This window comes from Taurulus bubalis (assembly GCF_910589615.1).
Source record: "Taurulus bubalis genome assembly, chromosome: 6".
In the NCBI taxonomy this organism is placed as follows: domain Eukaryota; kingdom Metazoa; phylum Chordata; class Actinopteri; order Perciformes; family Cottidae; genus Taurulus; species Taurulus bubalis.
Genome location: NC_136594.1, coordinates 12,699,573 through 12,721,113, shown reverse-complemented (window position 1 = coordinate 12,721,113; position 21,541 = coordinate 12,699,573). Strand labels below are relative to the sequence as shown.

General features: G+C 41.0%; 1 protein-coding gene across 4 annotated transcripts in view; it reads left to right on the top strand.

The window, feature by feature from the left end:
• Window positions 1-21,541, top strand: part of ctnna2 (catenin (cadherin-associated protein), alpha 2) — a gene marked incomplete at its 5' end in the record, with an annotated part of 275,443 nt that overhangs the window by 27,704 nt on the left and 226,198 nt on the right. For all 4 annotated transcript variants that reach the window (XM_079220174.1, XM_079220175.1, XM_079220173.1 and 1 more), the window contains one exon: window positions 2,057-2,323. In XM_079220174.1, coding sequence (XP_079076300.1) covers window positions 2,057-2,323 — 267 coding nt within the window. The remainder of the gene's footprint in view (window positions 1-2,056; window positions 2,324-21,541) is intronic.

The window sequence follows — 21,541 nt, the reverse complement described above, 5'->3', positions numbered from 1 at the left end:
TGTCTACACTCTGGTATTCTCTCGGTTGGCGATTTCTAATCTTCATATATAGGTTAGAAGTACATCGCAGATTATAGGTGAACAACCAAAGATACAGTAAATGGTTTAATATGGGATGAGTTTCGGCCATTGCATGAAAACACACCGACCAATTGCATGCGATGTAACTCATCTCACGTGATGCTACTCAGCCAATCAAATGTGTTTATTTTGGAAAGCAATGCGACTGCTGTGAGATCAGACACACACAGGAAATACAGCGCGAGAGACCCAATGGTCGGAGAAGTACATAAGTCAGAGATGTTATTTAACATGGCGTGCAGTAAAGAATGGACAAACTCTTCTTTGTTCAATCTTTCCATGCATAGTTAAAAACCAGTATGTGTTCAGCGACTGTGGCAATTATTAAATGCGGCAATGTGAAGTGCCACTACAAAACTAAGCATAAATCTTTGAGCAAGCGTAGCCACTCAAATATGAAATGAAGGCACAGAAAAATACACAATCTAAGAGTCCAATATAATTCGAAACCTCATACATTAATTCACTGCCCAACAATGATGCTGCAACAAGTGGTTTTATAATCACAGATATAGTCCTTGCACACAAGTTTCTCGTTTTAGAAGATGAGAAGAATATGGATATTATAGTGTTTTTGGATGACTCACTTCACACCTGAATGAACAGAATTTAAATTAATGTTTTTTTTATGAAGTACTTTATTTTCAGATGCACATTTTTCGAAAGCTTTTTGTTATGTATTTTCATTTCAAATACAGCCCTTATTTTACTTGAAACGAGAGAAGAACATTTATTTATTATTGGATTATGTATTATTTATAACTCAGCCAGTTCAATTTAAATACTGATGATACATCTTGTTGAGATATTATTTAATTGAACCTTTTTAATTTTATTTGACAGTCAGTTATTGACGACATAGAGACGTTAATACGACTGCTTGGCTACTTCAATATGCATGGCACTGAATCATCGCAAGTTCAGCACTATCGTGATGTTCCCGACCTTTGCTTTCTGAAATTCTCTCTAACTGGACCTGGTTGACTTTGAATTGAATACTTCTGCTCTATGATGTAGCCGCAATCAGAGTTCTGCAGAAAGAATCCTGACACATCAATCAGTAAAGAACAAAAGTAGTTTGCTGTCGGATTCTGAAAAAAATATTGGCCAACTCCATAATGATGTGCAGTTATATCTGCTTTACATTGTCTCTGTAAGGATAGCTTTCACAGCCGCACACACACACAGGCGGGAAAGGAACCTATTTTCAATCAATTATTGTAGTAATAGTGTGAAGTTATTCAAAAAGCAATGCCAATTTCAACACATTCAAAGTGGTTTATTTCATAAATCTATTAATGTTTTATGTTAGTATTTACAGCATTTTTTTTATCAAAACATGAATTTTGTTTTAGCTTAACTGTACAGTACATAACTGAAGCTGGAAATCCGATAGTATAGTAGTGTTTTTCCATAGTATTCGAAATAACTTCATCATATGACTGCAAATCAGCAAATATCCGCATCAGTGCTTATTTGACCCAAGAGGATAACACATGAAAGTGTTAGAATATCTAACATGGCCCCTAGTGTGACAAAAAGCTTTTAGAAGTTTTTTTTTTTTTCTTTTTTAAAGAAGTGTCATGTTGGCAAGTATCCACCCCGCTGAACTGTCCCAGAGCAACACACTGCGCTGAATTCCATCCAGCTCCATGGTTGCTGTTCTGCTGACACGGCCCTACCTTTGTGTGGTTGGAACAATACAATCCAGATAGGACATGAACTTTTGTTTTGACAGGAAATATCTTATGCTCTGCTTTAATCTATTGTGAATCATTAAAGGTCCTTTTTTCAGCTCTTGACCAAAACATATACTATATCCCAAAAACTCTAATATTTTGAGGAATGCACTCTTTCACCATTACATTTATTGTGTAGGGTGTTTCTTAATGCCTACATATGCACTGACCTTTCTTGAAGGACTGACTGTAAGTAGTTGTTAGTGCTTACTTGAGAACCTTTATCGCCTCCTCAGGAGCTGAAAGACCCTCAGTGTCGAGATGAGATGGCAGCTGCACGTGGAGCCCTGAAGAAAAACGCCACCATGCTGTACACGGCCTCACAGGCCTTCCTGCGCCACCCGGATGTGGCGGCCACACGTGCTAACCGGGACTACGTGTTCAAGCAGGTTCAGGAGGCCATAGGAGGCATTTCCAGTGCTGCACAGGCCACCTCACCCAATGACGAGAAGCACGGCCATGCCGGCATTGGAGAGCTGGCTGCTGCCCTCAACGAATTTGATGTAAGTCAGCAAGCATTCTTTTCTTCTTGACGACCATTAATGAGGCAATTATTTGTCTTCAAACTCACAGAGACATTCTGCTAAACGCACATATGACACATGCTGCATGCATCTTGTACTTCAATTTTCAGTTTTCTCCATAGGTATGATTCACTGCTGCCATCTAGTGGTTATATATTGATGATGAACTATTGGTATGTTCAAAGCTGAGAGCGTTTTGCTGTTGAGGTGATCATGTCTCTACAGGTCATGACATTGAAGGGGTTTTGTATGATGGATCATGATATGGATCCGTGTCATTTGTCAAATGACACACATCCTCGATACAATGTGTTGTGATTCCAAACGTGTCTCGTTGAATAGAAGAGCAGCAGTACTCTTAGGCCACAGTTTCAGGATGAAAATAGTACTTTGATTTATGTTTTTATCAGCCCTATTTGCGCTTTAACCTGGTTCATGATGATACTAAAATTGTTTTTGCATACACATGCATATTTTAGAAATTAAACTTAAACACCTTAAATGAATGCTGCACATTTCCATTGCTGCACATGCTGCACATTTCTATTTAACAACCCCAATTATACTGCAGTATTGCCTCACCATACAACAGTCTACCTGTTTTATATCAGACACACATTGTATAGATCATTTCCGAGATATAATAAATATTGCAGCATTTTCAGGACTCTCCCCCAAGCTACAAAGTAATGCCACTGCAACTTTGTGGAACTTAATTTGATAGCACTGTCCCCACTGGTCCCTGGCAGCAAAAGCAGTCATATATTGTAAGACTTTTCCCTCTAAATCTTACGACTTACCACAAACTGGAACTCTCTATTTCAATAGTGATATATTTCTATTTCACATCATCTAATCTGATCCTGTCTGAAGTATCAGATGGCTATGTGTTACGAACCCAGCTTTTATTGTGAAAGACTGACACATGTCACACAATCTGTTTACTTAAATGCAGCTGTACCGTACCCAGTTCTGTGACGGCAATAGACTTGAACATGTTCTGCAGTTTCCTCCTTTATAGCTCTTACTTTTACTTAATGCCAATATTACTAAACTCCCACGACGTGTTCAGGTGAAGAACAAACTTATAACAGGACCAGGGCGTTTCACTGATTAGTGGACATAGCTGTGTAATTATACACACCATTTTAGATTGAATAAAACATTTTAAGAACGGAGGAATAAACCCATGCTCTAGGATTTTCTCATGGAAACAGTGTATAGACTCATAGACAAATAAACTCGTATTACCCACTATAAGTGGGTGGTGGTGTCTGTATGTGCGGAGACTCTGCTCGTGCCTGTTTTCTGGATGTTCCTGGACGTTAACCTCAATGAAAACGTAGCGACCAGGTGACATAGTGTAAGCACTGATCCAAGTAGAAGTTACGAAAATGGCACACAGTGCCGAAAAAAATGCAAATGTAAGGCGAGATGCAAAGTGTACCAAGCTCGGACCAAAACAAGCGCCTCTTGTCAGCACCCGCATAACAGCTGTCAGGGGGTGCGTGCTTCCAGTGTCGTTGAGTCGGGGAGGAGGAGCCAAATCTGAGTGTTGTGTTTACAAACCACGACGGACAACCACAAATCATTGTGCCTTTAGAATGTGTTATAATGATGAAAATATTTAAGTTATCATGACAGAAAGGAAACAATATGCAAATTGCATGAATTAAGCAAACTGTGCAAAACTCTCAATTACAATGAAATAGAAGTTTTTCATAGGTCTCTAAATGAAATGAAGTAAGTGCTTACATTTAAGCATACCTTATCTTTGAAATATATATACTTTTTCCCTCTGTCGTCATACGTGTCTTTCGCCTGTTTTGCTTTAGTATGCCCTTAAAACTACAATACTTTGTTTTTATATAGGGTGAACACAGTCAATGTAAAATGTGTTCCACTTCAGTGTTTTCTGTTCACAAGGTGGCTAGTTTGCGGTACTTGCCTGACCCCTTGTGGTGATGTATGCAAATTGCAAGTAGCGCCTAACGTAATGCTGCTGCTGCTGTGAGGAGAAATGTTGGACCAGTAGGGTGAAACATAGTCTCTGACTGGATGAACAACTAAAAGCTATTTAGTGCAAGACGCTTTACGAATAACTAAATCCTTATTTATTCTGAACTTGCTATCTTGTTTTTCTACATCAGGCCGTGGCCTGTAGTAATCATATCGACTCAAAACAGGAGAGCTTTTTAGAAAAGCAAAGGATCTGCATAATTTTATTCTATTCTGCAGACAGGCAGCAGTTAAATGAGACAAATTGCCCTTTGCTCAGCCCTCTGTGCTCGCCTGAAGCTGGTGCATGTTTAATTCCTAACTTACCACAGAGACACAGACTGTGGTCAGATCCTCTCAGAATAGTAATGACCTGATATACTCTATGCTATGAGGCATGGTAGTTGCAGGACTTTGTGCCTGTGCACGACTGTGCATGCTAAGTGTTTTCTGCACATGAATTCGTTGTGTTTGGTGGTAAAACATACTGTCCACACAATGATGTTATTGTAATGTAATGATACAATGGAGGCAGCTTCACGCTGCTCGTCAGATGTCCAACTCTCGCACTCTTTCTCTCTCTTTTGTTTTTCCATCCACTTAAACCCACGAGCACTCACATGCACACTTGCTTTGTTTTCAGTAATAGAGTTCAGAGTTGGATGATTGCGTTTATCAGTTTTGGGGCACTGCTCCCTGTCCTAAGTCAGCTTTGATCTGTTACTCAGTCTTTGATTCCTCTGCAATGGTTGGATGCATAGACAGCAGACCTTAGTACAGCATCTTTCACTCAGACATTACAAGACATTTTGTGACAGGCGATCATAATGGTTTACATCCGTCTCACACTTACTGAGGAAATAATAATGCTGATGACACTGTAAACAAGTATTCCTTTTTGGGTGGACTGAAGGAAAGGAAACCTTTTGATTACCTGCCTCTCAATTGCAAGAAAGTGCAATCATCTGTAAAAACAGCACACCAACACGGACAAATCAGTGAAAATATAGATTGCCTGCTATGTGGATTGCTTTTCCATCTTCATCCAGGGAACATCCTGAGGACTCTCTTTCTTTTTGAAAGAAGATTGTGGCTCATATGCCTCTAAAATGAAAATGGCAAGGTTGAGCTCATTGCCTCAACTGCACCTGAACATGTACAGTTAGTGACAGAGAAGGTTAGACACGATTTTTAAATGCAGGTCACAAATGCAGGATTGAAAGGGCAGCTTATGAATAAGACAAGAAAGAGGGTATGACCTCATCTGTATTTTTTTTTTTTTTACAGACACCCATAATTAGTTTAGAATGAGTCAACTGAGGACACTGAGGTACACGATCTATTAAGAGAAAAAGTGGAGGTCAGCATCCGTTCAAATTCACTCAATTGTATTGTGCGATTGATGAAGTGATTCTGGGTTTTTCCTGGCCGTAAATAAGGCAAACAACCCATTCCAATAAACATTTAATTTTAAAAGCAGATTTGCAAGAGCTCATCTGCCCACTCTACCTACAGGAGGCATTGACTATGACAGTTATACTAATGACAAACCAAAACAAATACCTCCTAGTATAAAAAATAACAAACAGGGTCTTCCAGTAAGACCATTAATGTTGAACACTTAGTTGTAAAATAGGGACAGGTCTAATACCAATCTACTTTTTTATACTTATTAGTTAGCCTGACCTTCATATCCATTGTATATTCAGCAAGCACCACCGTTGACTGATTCAGTTGTTAGTGAGAGATTTAACACAACAGTCTTGAAACAGGTTTTATTATTTCGGTCACGGCTGCATGGTTTGGTAAAGGTGACACAGAATTTCAGGATGGTCACCTTTAAATTCGCGATGCAGGAAAATCCCTGTCATGTTGGAATGAAAGTCTTTATTTGGGGATCTGAGCTCAGTGGGAGGACAGATGGAGTCAGGGCCCTACGGGTATGTGGGTAAAGACACACTGTAGCACACACAGGCACAGATTTCTAGGTCACAGCACACATACACAGTGTCGCAATTCTATTGGATTATAAGAACGCAAAAAAATATGATAGAGCAGTGGAAATCATTATAGCAAATACTGAAATGGATCACTTTCTCTTTTACAATGCAGGTTATATACCAGTTGTTTCTGAGGAGGAGTCGTCACTTCTGTGAGCATTTACATCCAGGCAGGAAACAGACACCCTGTAGCTCTTTCCCTCACACTTTGTAACTGTGGTGCACATTTTAATATGCAAAAGATCTCTCTTTGTCTACCTGTCATTCTCCCTCTTTGAGGCTCCTTATCTTTCTACAGTCAAAAGAAGCACACCATGAAGCCTTTTAAAATTGTGACTCTGTTGGTCTCTCCCACTCTCGCACATAAAGGTATCAGCTTGTGAGCAGCAGCAAAGTAAGTACTTCTTGTAAACCCTTTTCATGAAGATATACAAGATACACTGTGACTCAGGTGATGTAACTGAGCCAGGAAAACCCTGCCAGTACAGGTATAAGTTAAGCAGGTTTTTCCTTTTGTTCCTCTGCTGCTGCTGTCTTCGATGAGATGAGCAGGAAGAGTGGGACGAAGATGGGGATTATGTATTTTAAAGGAGCTGTATTTAATATTCGGATCATTAACATAGCAGCAAACAACGGTTATGCATGTAAAGATGGAGCCGAGAAAGAAGTCGCTCTCCCTCTGTGTGTGTTGTTATCCGAACTACGTGCTTTGCTGACATAGCGGGCCGTTCGCATATGCTTGTGGGTCATGTTTGTGTGAGCGTGCCTCACCGGTTAGCTCATAGCTACTGCTCTGCACTGCTCTCATACGGCTGTTACAGCAGAATTGTGGCGGAAGCGTAGCGCCGACCCTCCAGTTCCAAACCTTGGATCTCGCATTTTTAACATAATGGTGATTTAATCAAAATGATTACCACGTCCTCCAAGCTCTTTCTTCTCTCTCAACCAGCAAATTGAATGTGCATCTTCCTGAGCAGGGCTATACAATTGCATTGTAGGAATTTAGTGTTTTTTTAAATTGATTGTTATGTCAAATTTGGCCCAGCTCTGTGTTCTTTGTGCATCACATATGCTCTGGTTGGATCAATACAAACAGGTGGTACACAGGTGCAGCTGTTCAAATACATAAGCTTTAGATGCAAAGCAAACAGTATGTTCATGCCATAAGCATGCAACTGTGGCTCAGTGGTTATCATGCCTGTCTTTCAATCAGAGGATCGGTGGTTCAAGCCCTGGCTCCGCTAGTCCACGTCGATGTGTCCTTGAGCAAGACACTTAACCCCTAATCGCTCCCCGTTGCTGTGTCTATGGTGTATAGAGCAAAAATGTAAGTCACTTATGATAAAAGCGTCAGCTATATGAAATGTAGCCAGCAGATGGCAGTGTTTGATTACTTTCAACTCTCGTCCATCCTCTCCCTCTTTCCATTCCCCACCCTCTCTCATTTTTTTTGGTCCATTTTTATCCTTTTTTCCAGCAAGTCCTTGGATACAGTGATTTTCAGTCTGGCTCATTCTCCCTTCAGTGCAATAGCCTGCATCACCTTGTATGGTTCTGTGCCATTAATTAGATGGAAGCTATCTTCTGATGCATTTGGTGGTTTGATGAATGAATATCCTGAACTTGAGCTTCGTCAAAGAGGATTCAGTTTTTGAGTTCACCAGATACAGCCTTACCAATTTGAGCCCTCAGCCCAAATCCGTTGGAAAGTAATGCTTCTCTCTCCTTCACATGCCTGCAAAGAAAAGCTAACACAGTTAGTGGACCTGTGCTTTATCAGCCATGTTGTGTCATCACATCACTCACACACCTACAGCTATCTGACATAAAAACACAGTGTACGGTCCTCAGTTGATTTGTATGTACTGTATGCACACACACACACACACACACGCACACACGCACACACACACACACACACGCACACACGCACAAGCACGGGCAAAACACAAAAACGCATTTCATTCACACAGTGCAGACATGCATACACGAGCAGAGCATAGCTTTGAGCCTGCGGCAGAGATCCAAGTCGCACTGGATCATTTTAACCACGGTTTTTGTTTCCATCTGCTTGTCCTCTAACTCTTTTTTCTTTTTCAGGGGGTTATTTACACAGCGCTTTTTCCACTCCCCCTCACCTCACTGTCTTATTCTACCTGAGTTTCTCCCTTTTTCTCTTTTTTTCTCTTCGTCTGATGTGTCTTGAAGCAACAGAGGTGTTTGAAATGCTTACATGCATACTCTCAGCCCATTTGGTAGCAGCATTGTATTTTAATGCAAAACTCTCCTCAATATATTGCAGGGTCTGTAGTCACACTGCACAAGCATATGCCGGTCCTCTCTCTGCATACATTATAGGCTAACTATAACCGGATTTACTTGCTAGCTCAGGGAAAGTGTGCATGACAGCCAGTCCTTTGAATCTTACTGTGGAAAGCATTGCTTCCGAGTGTAAGTCGCTTGCAAAATGCTGCATGCGTCCGTCTGTGCAATGAAAGGCAATTGACCACGTTTATGTTTATGGAATGACGCACTGAGACACCCCTTGAAATACAGCTGAATTGGGAATTCCAATGAACATCATAGACATCAGACCAGTAATTCTTTGTTTTGTGCAATATGCCTGAAGATAGCCTTCTGTTTTTTCTTTTTGAGAGTTTGTCCTTCCTTGCCAACAAGATGGATTTCTTTCTCTGGTGGCATAAGCAAAATGCACGATAGATGGGCTCTTCATCGTTAGTGTGTGCACAGTGACTGCCCAGTGATGACCTTTTTGCGTGCTCCTTTTGTGTATGAGACACTGCCGAGCCAACCTCAGAGAAATGGTGGCTGGAGAGCAACCCTGCTCTAATGTATGTAGATGTATTCCTAACTGAGGGATAGCTTTCTTGGTAATTGCTATATCAATCTGTGCACTCCTATCCTTGCTGTCTCATTTCAGACTCTCTTCTTCTTTCTCTCCCGCTTTCCTCTTCCTCTCTCGCATACAACCGCATGCTCAGACACACACACGGTCTGCTGTTTTCTCCATCCGCATTGTCTCTCCTGCCCCGATTTCTCTCTCTCTCTCTCTCTCTCTCTCTCTCTCTCTCTCTCTTTCTCCCTCTCTCTCCTTCTCATTGACTCCCATTGATTTGGTTCGTGAACACATGGGTGTTCAACCCATTCTATAGTTGCCGATGAGAAACTGGGAGAGAGGAACGAGTACATCCTTGATCATCGTTCCTGCTGATACTTGCTGGGGAAGGTCAGACATAAACATGCACAGATGCACACAGTAGTGTACATATGCGCACGGGCCCCATGCATTAATAACAGCATCGAACACGATGCCAAGTCGCGGTGTTATTGACAAGAACCCCGTTGAGTTCAATAAAACTCCACTCCCTCCGTCATTTTCACCTTGGCTGAGCCATGTGTTAGCCCAGAGGTACACCCCTAAATTACAACATCCTCTGCCTGCCAATTGAAACACTGCCTCATTCTCCATGGACAGATGCACCTGTCAAGAGAAATATGAATAGGGGAATCGAGCTGAAGTAATGGGACATGACTAGGGAGATAGAGAAGTATTGGTTTGTTTGCTGCTGTACAGTAATTAGCCACGGTGTGCCTTGTCTTGATGGCAATACGGCATGTGAGAGAAGCAAGAGTGTGGGATGGGTCATTGGTAAACAGGCTTCAGAGATCCATACTAGTTACAGTTGATGCTTATAGCCTTGGGCTCATTGTGATCAGCTTCTCCACTTCCTTTTTTCCATAAAGCTCAGTCTGCAGCTTCCTGGAATTACTCAGCTCTTCTTGTTGATCTCCAGATATAGATTTAGTCTTGTTAGATTAGACTGACTGATGTTCCGCCAAGGCACTTTGGCAGTTTGCGTTTACATGTCTCGATGATGCACACAACACAGTGAAAAGTACTTTAGGACATTTATCATAATACATAAGATGGCTTATCATAACAATACATACTCGAGTATCCCCCAGACTTTTGAGGTTGGCTTTAATTTATCTCTGTTAGTATTGCATGATATAAACAAAATTCACACTGTTTTTCTTGGCTCACATTCTCGGTTTGGATGAAAGAAATGATTAACGGTGTGTTAAGAGATTATTCGAACCACTCTCTCTCTCTATATATGGGCAGCCACCCTAAATTAAATGGCAACAACAACCAACGTGAATTGCCTTCCTGCATCTTCCTTCTGACCTTTCTCAGAATGAAACTCTTGGGACTTGGATTCCCATGGAGGTGCAGCACATTACTTATTTTTTTTAATATTTCGTTCTACTCAAGGTATCCACTCTAAGAGCCCCACCTGCTAGCTTGCCCACTCAGCTCGGTTCAATCTCATGGATGCGGGGGTGTGCTGGCTCTTGTTCATACAGCACATGTTCTGTATGCGAACACACACGCGAACACACACACACACAACACACAACACACAACACACACACACACACACACACACACCCACACCCACACCCACACACACCAGGCTGTTTGTATTGTAAGGGATGGTCCAGTTTTGCCTATAGCAGCAAAGGCAAAGGTTTAGAATTAATTCTCCTCCGGTCAAATGTGTCCCATATTATTCAGGTAAAATGCACAGAGGAGCAAGGCTACATAATCGCTGCTGGCGGCTAATCTGACTGTCCTTGCCAGCCAGACAACGCTGCAGTACTTTGGGAAAGATTTTGATGATTTTCTAAAATCGCCTTTTCATCCCACACATAGTCTTTCACTATCTCTTCACAATAATATGGGAATGCTCACGCAAACACACAAGCACGGAGTCCTGTCATTTAGGGTAGCTTTTCCGCAAAGAGATATATCTGGCAGGGAACTCCTGTGGATTTTAGACGAAACCTAACCAAAAGATTATAAATGAGCTGCTTGTCTGATTTTTAGTCTCCATGTTGTTAAGCTAAGCTCCCTACCTCAAAGTCGGACTGTATAGAAATATAAAATACTTTCTTTTATTTCGACATTATTCTATTGACATTCAGTGGTGTAAACATTTTAGAAAACCCCCCAAAACCTGATTAAACCTGTTTTATATCCCCTACAGACTGTAGCTGCCATTTCTTCTGTGATGTGACATGTCTATATGTACTGCATTCAGCATTGGGCAGTGAAACTGTTCAGCATACATGTAGCAACCTTTTTAATTATGCTTTGTGGTATCCAGCAAGCATTAATCTACAAAAGGCTTTTTTTTTTTATAAACCTGAGGCGTAGAGTGAGTGTACAGTCTGTTAGGGGACGGATAAGTCCTCAACCACCTGGACTAGAGATAGTGGAATTGACAAAGGAATTTACCAGACACACATTCAAGACATTTAATTCACAGGACTTAAAGGTGGCAGTAACACCTCAATGCAGTGTTGGCTGACTTAAGTTACCTGCTTAAATTCTGTAGATAAGTCAGTAAAATGCAAGAAGACTATCCATACTCAGCTCAGAGCAACAAAGGTGATCCTGGTTTAGGGTAGCAGATCAGGAAGTTATTTAAATTTGTGGTGTGTTTTTTTTATTTTAAAGGACTTTAGGTCAGTTGTTGACTGGTTTGAGATATATGTCATGATATATGTATGTATATATATATATATATATATATATATATATATATTCACACCACCCTTACTAAACAGTTATCTTTACTGGAGCTGAAGTTAAAGTAGCCACAGGAAGTACTGACTTAATAATGACTGAATTAATAACACACCATCAATTGTGTGCTTCTATTCTTCAGTAGGACTTTGTTCCCCTGATGCAGTGGGCTTGATTTTTCTTTTTCTTTTTTCTTTTCACCTCAACTTGCAGTTCTAAACGATACTTAAGCAGCTCGGCGAGGAAAACTAACCAACAAGTGAAACCAACCAATTGCCAAGACTGCATGTTTGAATAGTGCAGCACTTAGAAACTCTCTAATTTCCCCCTGTGGCTTCCAGAACGGAAGAGATGCCCCATATCCCTGATCTATGTTTGGAAGAAGCACTAATGCACCAGTGAAGTTGCTTCGATGAGTGTAGCTTTGTTGACAGGCCAATTTAGCTGTCATTTTGAGATAATGTAGTAAGTAAGTACATCCGCATAGAACGATGATCCAGAGCCCAGCTCTCCCAGATCCTACGTGAAGCCAGTTCCTCTCTTCTGGTTTGCTTTTTGATTTCAAACAAAAAAACGTTGGTCCTAGTTATATGAATGCGCAGCGTGAGTGTTTTTTATACCATGTTTAAAACCCTCGTGTTGTCTTGGGGTCAAAATGACCCTGTATATGTGTGTGTGTTGATGGGTCATTTTGACCCCAAGACAACACGGGAAGCAGCTTCATCAGACGTAAGGACAAGGAGGTGTTTCCAGTACCAAGACGTCAAGTTTAAATTCTCATTAATTAAACTAGTGTTTTGATAATCTCAAGGTTGTATTTTCTTTTCAACTCACAGGTTGAAAAGAAAATACTCCTTGACTGACTAACTTAGCATAGTTGTATTTTGTCGGATTAATTCCCTGCTCTCATCAGCAGAGCTTTCATTGTCAAGACTTCCTTTTGCAGCATTGGAATTGACTCCTCTCTTTCATGCTCTTGCTTTGCCAGCATTATGTCTTCATCGTGTTAGTTCCACATCTTTTGCCTTTATCCCTTTTCTGGTCTTTTAAATCTTATACTGTAATGGTGCCTACTAAAGCATCCGCAGTTTGTGCATTGCCATTGTGTGCAGTTGTTCTCTCACTTTCAGCCTCAATGGAATCCATTGGCAATTACGTTCTGGCTGAAGGTTGTGAGCTTCTTCTGTATCTTTCAAACGCTGCAGCAGTTAAATGAGAAACTTTTGAAAACGATTCTGCCTCCCTTGCCAAGACCACTGGCTGCCTGTTCGCAATCCCCATCGCCTCTCCACACACAGAGGTAAATATCCAGTTGGATATTCACTAGTGAATGCTCTGCTCATACATCCCTTCTCATTTAGCAAATCATGTGAAACCTAAACAAACGGTTGAACATCAAACAAATGACTGTAAATCTTGAGTTAAAGGCCATGATGTAATCTGCCCGTGTGAAAAGAGTGTAAGCTTTCACTGATCTAAAGCATTTCATGCTTTGCAAATAATAAAGTGAGTGATGTTCAAAATATTATTCGCAAATTCACTTCCAACCTTGTTCCTTTGTGCAGCCTCAACCGTTAATTAAATGCAAGTTCAGTAGGGTGTCATAGTTTGTACGATCGTTCAGTCTGGTAGAACAAATGACATGGCCATGTTTCACGCTGTGCTGCTGCCTCACTGTCTGCTATTTTAACATTTGTTTTTCACTGTTCTATAAAACAAACGTTCCAACGTGAGCAAGTTTGAAGGTTGATTTTAATTAATTGCTTGAGGGCAGATGGATATAAGAAATAAAAATGTGAAATACTGGGGTACAATTTCTTTGCATCAAAACTTTTCTTATCAGCAGCGATATGAGTTTGCGCCAATTTTTCAATAAACATTTTGAATAGATTTGGGCAGGCAGAGGACCAACTACCGGGATACTATTGACCCAAAGCAGGATCTGGCAGTCTGTTGGAGGTAAATTGTTGTGCAGCTTCAATTACTGTGAGCAATATTGATAAGTTCCTTTCAGCAAAATGCTTTGTGTGAATTTTAATTCCCTCTGGTAAACAGTTACACAGTGTACTGTAAATGTTTAGGGCTTTTATTGTGAAAGGTAAGAAGAAGAGGAGTGGACCTGGCCTGTACTGCCTTTGTTAGGTTGAAAAGAATAATATGGTTTGTAGCTTTGGTTTGGATGATGGAGCATCCCCGTTGTTGTAAAATGTAGTGTACACAAACATTATTGGTTGATGCCATTATCCACTGTGCAAAGCTCAGAATAATCGGCCTCGCTGCGGGGAAAAATCTTTGCTTTTTCCTCGCGTAATATTCCTGGTTTGTGTGCAAGTGTACTCATGACAAAAACATCAATTCAATAAAAATTATTAACTTGTGAATGAGTTGAGAGTTATGTTAAAGCTTTAACAAACGCCTTGCATGCATTTCCTTCATCATAGGATATTTGCAAACTTGTTATTTTAAGTATTTAAGTACAAACAATACAGAGACCCAGACACAGAAACTTTGGGTTACTCAACGTAACCCCCGTTCTTTGATAACAGAGTGAGGTGTTTCACTATGGGAAGCGCTCGGCGTGACCAACTAAGGAAGCTCTAATGACACCACGTCTGTCAGTGACAGACATGTCGAACTGTGCTGGGGGCCCCGCCCCCTCATATTATCACAGTCGACCGCCCCTCGCAAATCATTCTAGACCAGATTTCTTTCCGTGTCAAGGGTGTGTTGGTGAAACACCTCACTCTGTTATCAAAGAACAGGGGTTACGTTGAGTAACCCAAAGTTCTTCTTCTAACTTCGTTCGGTGTTTCACTATGGGAGATATAGACCGCTCCCGAATTGCATGAAATTCCCGAAGCCAAAATTGTTTAGCCCGGTAATGACTATCACAGGGACTCTGGCGCGTTGGCCTCTAGCACAGCATGTTCTAAGGACGGCCCTGAGACATCGAGCCTGTAAAACCTTACAAAAGTGTGAGGCGTAGCCCAGCTCGCTGCATCACATATATCTTGCACTGGAACACCCTTGAACAGGACCCATGAAGTGGCCATACTTCTTGTGGAATGAGCCCTCAAACCCTTGGGGGGCTGCAGACCCCTACAACTATAGGCTAGAGATATGGCCTCTACAATCCAGTGGGACAGCCTCTGGCGGGACAATGGCTTGCCTCTGTGAGGAGTGGCCCAGGACACGAACAGTTGATCTGCTTTCCTGAAAACTGCCGATCTACTCACATACATATGCAGTGCTCGCACCGGACATAATGTGTTAAGCCTTTGCTCCTCCATGGAGGAAAAAGGAGGTGGGTGAAAAGCTGCGAGCTCCACCGTGGGACATCTGTACACTGACTCCACCACCTTAGGCACAAAGGCCGGGTTGGGCCGCATTCAGACCTTGGCGAGCCCAGGAGCAAACTGCAAGCAGGAAGGGAGAATGGATAAAGCCTGTAGGTCACTCACACGCTTTGCTGTGGTTAAAGCCAAAAGCAACACTGTTGCATCTCCACTGCCTCCATAGGCTCAAATGGGTGTTGAGAGAGGGCATCCAACACCACCAATAAATCCCAAAGAGGAACCAGGGGCCTTGAAACTGGGAGTTTACGGCGAGCACCTTCCATGAAACGACATACTAAAAGATGCTGCCCCATCGGCTTCTCTCCAAAGCCTAAATGACAGGCTGAGATAGCCGCCAAATACACTTTAATAGTAGAAAAGGCCTTACCCTTGTCTACTAAATCTTGCAAGAAACACAGTAGGTCCACTACTGAACACTGGAAAGGAATGGTGTGCCTCAAACGGCACCATTCCTCAAAAACTCGCCATTTACAACTGTAAAGAGAGCGAGTGGAGGCGGCCCTTGCACTCTGAATGGTGTCGATGACCCAATGCTTGGACGGCCACCGTGGCGCTATCAGGATTAGCGACAAGCCCTGTTCTCTCACCCTGTCTAGAGTCGGGGAGATCTAAATGCAGCCTCTGGAGGGATCAATTACAGTAAAAAGGGCTCACATTTGGCAGATGTAAAGTATACATGTGTATGTTTTTAGTGTTAGTCCATTTTATTGTTTTAATTAACAGCTCAGGGATGTTCAAGGAGCAACCTGTTTGTGCACTTTCTGAAGATGTTTTGCACTGTCACTTCTGTTTTTGAATAAAGGGTTGGAAATGAACGCTTTTTTGATAAAAACTTTTTTTTATCCGATTCATCGAAAAAATAATCAACCGATTAATCAATTATTAAAATAATCGTTAGTTGCAGCCCTAGTTAATATAGTATGCACTTTACAGTATTAATCTAATTGTATTATTACTACCTATAGGTTAGCATAAGATTGTGCTGATCACCATGAATGCTCTCCTTAAATAAAAAACTCTCAGTTGCACTGGCTGTAGGTCACACCCCGTATCTCATAATAAACACAACAAAGTTAGACATTCAGGTCAGCCCTGAAAGGCTATGTACAGTTTTTACAGTTACATTAATGTCTATTTTTGGCTTTCCCCCCACCAGCAAAGTAATTGTGCGTCCATCTACAGCGAGACAGATTAGTACAATGTTACACTGAACTTTTGACCAAAACTAACAATAAAATCCAGGTTGGAAATAGTATGGAATCTCCCCTTTGCTTTTCTTCCACGTATAAAGTAAACACACCCTCAGGATTTCTGTTTCCATAGAAAGAATATTTTTTTGAAGTCCCAGAAGCCATTGTATGGAGTGCTTATTTTGGAGCAGCTGTTCTAGGAAAAGGGAAAGAGTGAAGGGGGCTTGGTCATTGGGAGGGACAGAGACAGTGTCAAGCAGAATGATTTATATTGAAAAGCAGAACATGAAATGAGAACTGTATTCATATTTAAATTGAGACAAGTCCCCATGTGCCTGCACGATTTTCAATTATGGGAGATCTGTATATTTATGTCTGCTCTAAAGGAAATTGGACAGGGCCGCTCAATGCTTTTGTAAGGCTGAACAGCACAAGTATCTGGTTTGATATTCAGCTGACAATCGAGGCATTTATTTGTGTTGTTGGGCGGTCAGATTTAGAATACATACATACAAAATATATAAGATACAAACATATAGAGCTCATATTGCGGACCGTTTGAAAAACAAATTGTTTGTTTTTCTTTCCTATGATTTCATTTCTTTCACACCATGCAGGAAAGGAGAACGATTTTAAACCATGCATTAGTTGGAGAATGTGATGAAAAAAGGTCATGCGGCCAAGAGACTCATGAAAAGTGATACAAATCTGTCTGATGAAGAATGATAGAGCATTGGAAATGATTTCATCTGTTCTCATCTTCGTTCTTTCTGTCCCTGCCAGCCCACCAGGAAAGATTCTAGTACTCCAGACTGCCAGTCCGCCCCAGGGCATGCTAGTAAAAGCCTTGAGCCCTGACTCCTCTCACATGACTGTGTCAAATCTCTCTCTCTCTCTCTCTCTCTCTCTCTCTCTCTCTCTCTCGTTCCCCCTCCCTCTCCTAAATTCTGTCTTAACAGATATAGTCACAAATGTTGAATGAACTATCATTACTACAACAACATGGGGTTTGTCAAGCCTGCAGTATTTGTTGCATATATTTATATGGAAGCAGTTAAAAATCTGGTTTGGGTTGCACCAGCTATTCTTAAATCCATCACTAAGTTTGTGTGTTTGTGTGTTAAGTCCTTCCTGTCAGTAACTACTAGATACTTTCAAACTATTAATTCACTCGATCAGGTTGCACCAGCCAAACTTGAGGAATGCCTCAGTTGGTCAAGGCTTAACATTAAATCGGTTGCAAGAAAACATCTGCAGCAGTCAAATCGAATTAAAAGCAAATCAATTAAAATGCTGCGTTTGAAAATGGCATACGAGGCACTACATACTCAACATGTGTACTCTCTTTCAACATACGTGTGTGTGAATAAAGAGTCCTATGTACAGTTCAGTGGGTCTTTTCCGACGCATTGAACTGTACTTGCCAAGTCACTTCTTGAAAACTTGCTTGGGGACACGTAACCACAGTAACGTGTGCCAACCTCAATTAACCAAACAATGACTTGTGAGCTGAACTAATTTAAAAAATGTATTACGCCTTACAAAGTGGAATTTTATACTTACACTTACATTGAAGCGTTATTGGCGTTATATAACTGTCCACCATTGTCTGTTACGGATGTTATTGATGATGCCACATTAAACTATGGGATATTAACACTGGCGTAGTGTCCAGTGTTTACATACTGCGATATTTCACCAGAGATAGTAAGCAGTTTGTGTACGTTTGATTTCATACTTAGGTTTAAGACGTACCAAAAAAATCTAACCTACTGTTAACGTACTAGTGCAGTGATATATACAACACTACACCCAGTAGTGATGCTGGGTGTAGAGTCTACAGGCCCGCTTTAAAACTTTTAAACAACAATCTTTATACAGCAAATGAACATGTATCAGATCAGAGATGAAACATATAATATTACCTCTTTTTCTCCTCACTCTAAATGGGTTCTGTCAGTTAGTTCAGTTACCATGGCAGTTGCTTGGTGTAAATACTTTGTAACAACCCAATTCTACATGAGAACTAGTTTGTGTGGTGCACTTTTTATTACCATATGTGTTAATCTCCACTTCGTGAACACTTCCATTAACAGCCGGTGCAACCAGTTCCTGACATCTAGAGACCTCTGTGGCTAGTAATCTGACAAGCATTTCACCCACAGGCCCTGAAAGTGTAAGACATACACAGAAGCATATCAATGTTTGATGCCTTTCTGTCTTTCAGTACAGTTGTGCTGCGGCAGCTACAAAAAAGCTGTAAAAAGCCCTCGGTGCTGTGTGCCTGCATGTCTGATCACACAATAGGAGATATACGGTGTCATGGCAACACCTCTGGCTACGTAGACTGAGTGTGCCTGCCGTGTGTATCACAATTTCCCTTGGTCACTGTGGATTTTCAAACACCTTGCAGTATTGCAAGCGGTCTTAATCTTCATTAAGACACATGGGCATCAGTCTGAGTCACTGCTAGAGTGCGATTGAGAGGGTCTACTCAAGCTTAGGCTGGGTAATTAGTAAAGTACTTTTCCCTTTTCTCCTCAGCTACCCCCATAGAGCAAAGGACAGGACAGAGAACCCTCAATTTAAATGTTAATTGCATCTTTATATTCCTGTGATTTCTAATTACCTTTACTTTTCCAAACTGGTTAATGAATGGGGATTATCAGGTGATCCATGATAGCAATAATTATCCTCCCAAACCTCTGGCAGTATATATTTCACTTAAGTCTCTCTTTTTTTTTTTACCTTGGAGATGTGGCATGCCGCCTTTACTGTGGAAGTGGGGAGGTAGCCAGTTTGTAGTCCTTTGAAAAATGTGATCTCCTCACAACAGCGCCACTGGGTTTTATGGTCACAGCCGAGAATAAACTGCCATGTCATCCACTATCTCTGCACTCTTTTTCTGTGGCGCTTATATGGGCATCACCAGAATGCAAGAAGTCAGGCTTCAACATCTGCATGTATCGTGAGCTGTGCAGCTGGAGGCAGGGCACATTAAACCCCACATCCCCCTCCACTCCAAGATCATGAGATCCCCTCAAATGCGACTCTCATTATGGTGTAGACAGTCACAGCCTGAAGTTAATACTATCACAGAGAAAGTTCTTCTGCTTATGTGGTAATGTCACGCAACTGTGTAATATAAAGATCTTAGTTTATGAAAGGATAGTAATGAAAATAGGCAACTTTATATATATTCCTAGAAGCTAATGTGTGAAGAGCACTCAGGTGTTCTTTGTGGGTGAGTTTAAGTTAGTGGAGAAAAAGACATGAGAAAAAGACATGTCTCACCTGATGATGAGTTCTACAGAAAATTAAATATTGCATTATTATCGCTCTTGCTGCGACAGACGTATGCAGCTAGCAGGTATGGCACTATCAGTACTTTCCCTTGCTGACTTTTTAGCCCCTGCGAAACTGAGACCTCTGTCACGGGTTTTTAGAGATTGGTTCTGAGAGCGAGGGGGGGGGTTCTGTCTCTAACAAAATGTTATGGATAACACAGACTCACTAAACCTGTGCTAGAGGTCAGTTATTCTTCTCCTCAAGCACTGTTGCAGAATTTCAGAAGACTGATTGATGTGCAGTTGTTGTCCTTGTGTTTCATTGCTTTTTGTTTTGTTTGCTGTTAGAAGGCAAACATAATCACTACCATTTTCAACAATGGGTCTTTCTTAGGGACATTACACCTGGAGATTGGTACAAGTGACTCAGTGAATAGCTGTTATACCTTTTGTCTTCTGTGAGGCACATTTTAATTACCTGGTGAAAGTGGTAAAGTTGTGTTGTTTTTTTTACCGTAAAAACAAAACCGCACAGGTTGCATCGGGGGAAAAAAAACAGAGATATCAATAATGATGTCCTTTGGGAATTCTAAGATATTTACAGTACAAGCTACAATGAAATAGCTGTATTCACAGAGAGATTCAAGTACATTTCTGTGAGGCATTTCTTTATAGAATGAAATATAATTATGAATGGGACACCGTATCTAAATGTAATGAACTAATATTTAATTGCAATTGTTTCCTGCTATGAGAGTACTCTGCCAATACAACCCAGTCAATTTCCACTATTAGGATATCGTTTTAAAGTTTTGCCATGCATTTAAATGTGTTCCACACATCAGTTTGACTAGTTGTTCCTCGTTTTTTTTATTTTTTTATTTTATTTTATTTTATTTTTTTGGGAAATGTAACTTCACATGACATCATAATCTCGATATTAACTGGACTTCCAGGTGTGGGGGAACAGACTGACTTCTAGCAACATTGATTCCACCTATCTCCTGAACACATCAAACAAGGATTAGTGGGGTAGATGGCAGGTGTGCCTTTGCTGACAACTCGCAGTATGTGTCCTCTTTTGAACAACTCGACGCATGCTGTCAAATGACCCCCTGTTGGACTGCTCCTGCTTGTTTGGCATACCGTGGTTTAGTGAACTCCGTAACCCTTTGACAATCAAAGCTGCAGTTTGACTGTTAACAACTGTTTGTTGTCATTCTAGCTGTTATGGCATCGTCAATGATCCTTAGCTATTTAAGTAGTTTGACAGCAGTATTGTTAGTATTTATAGTCTCTCGTTGTTCTATCAGATGCCTTTATGTATAGAGACAATGAAGAGACATTACCATTTCTATAACTAAGCTACAGATTGTTGTGCTGAAAACAAGAATGACACCAAAACTGAATAAATTAATTTTTTTTATTATTTTTTTTACAGTTTTTGGCATTGACCTGTTGATTTAAGTCAATGTTTATGAGGCTAAAGACCCCATGATTTTCAGCCATTTCAGTGATCCCCTTGGGAGCTATAGAAAGGTCTGTGTTACTGGTGGTGCAGTGGTGCAGGGGTAAAGTGACAGACATATAAATGAATGCACAGAGATGCAACAGGTAAGTATGTTATGGTATGATCACTGGTTGAACGACAGCCTCGTGAAGTGAGTTCACTGGATAATAACTGAGCGGCTCAGACTCTGTGTCATTAGGACATTAGAATGATAATTGTTTGGTTGCTTGCATTTTCACTAA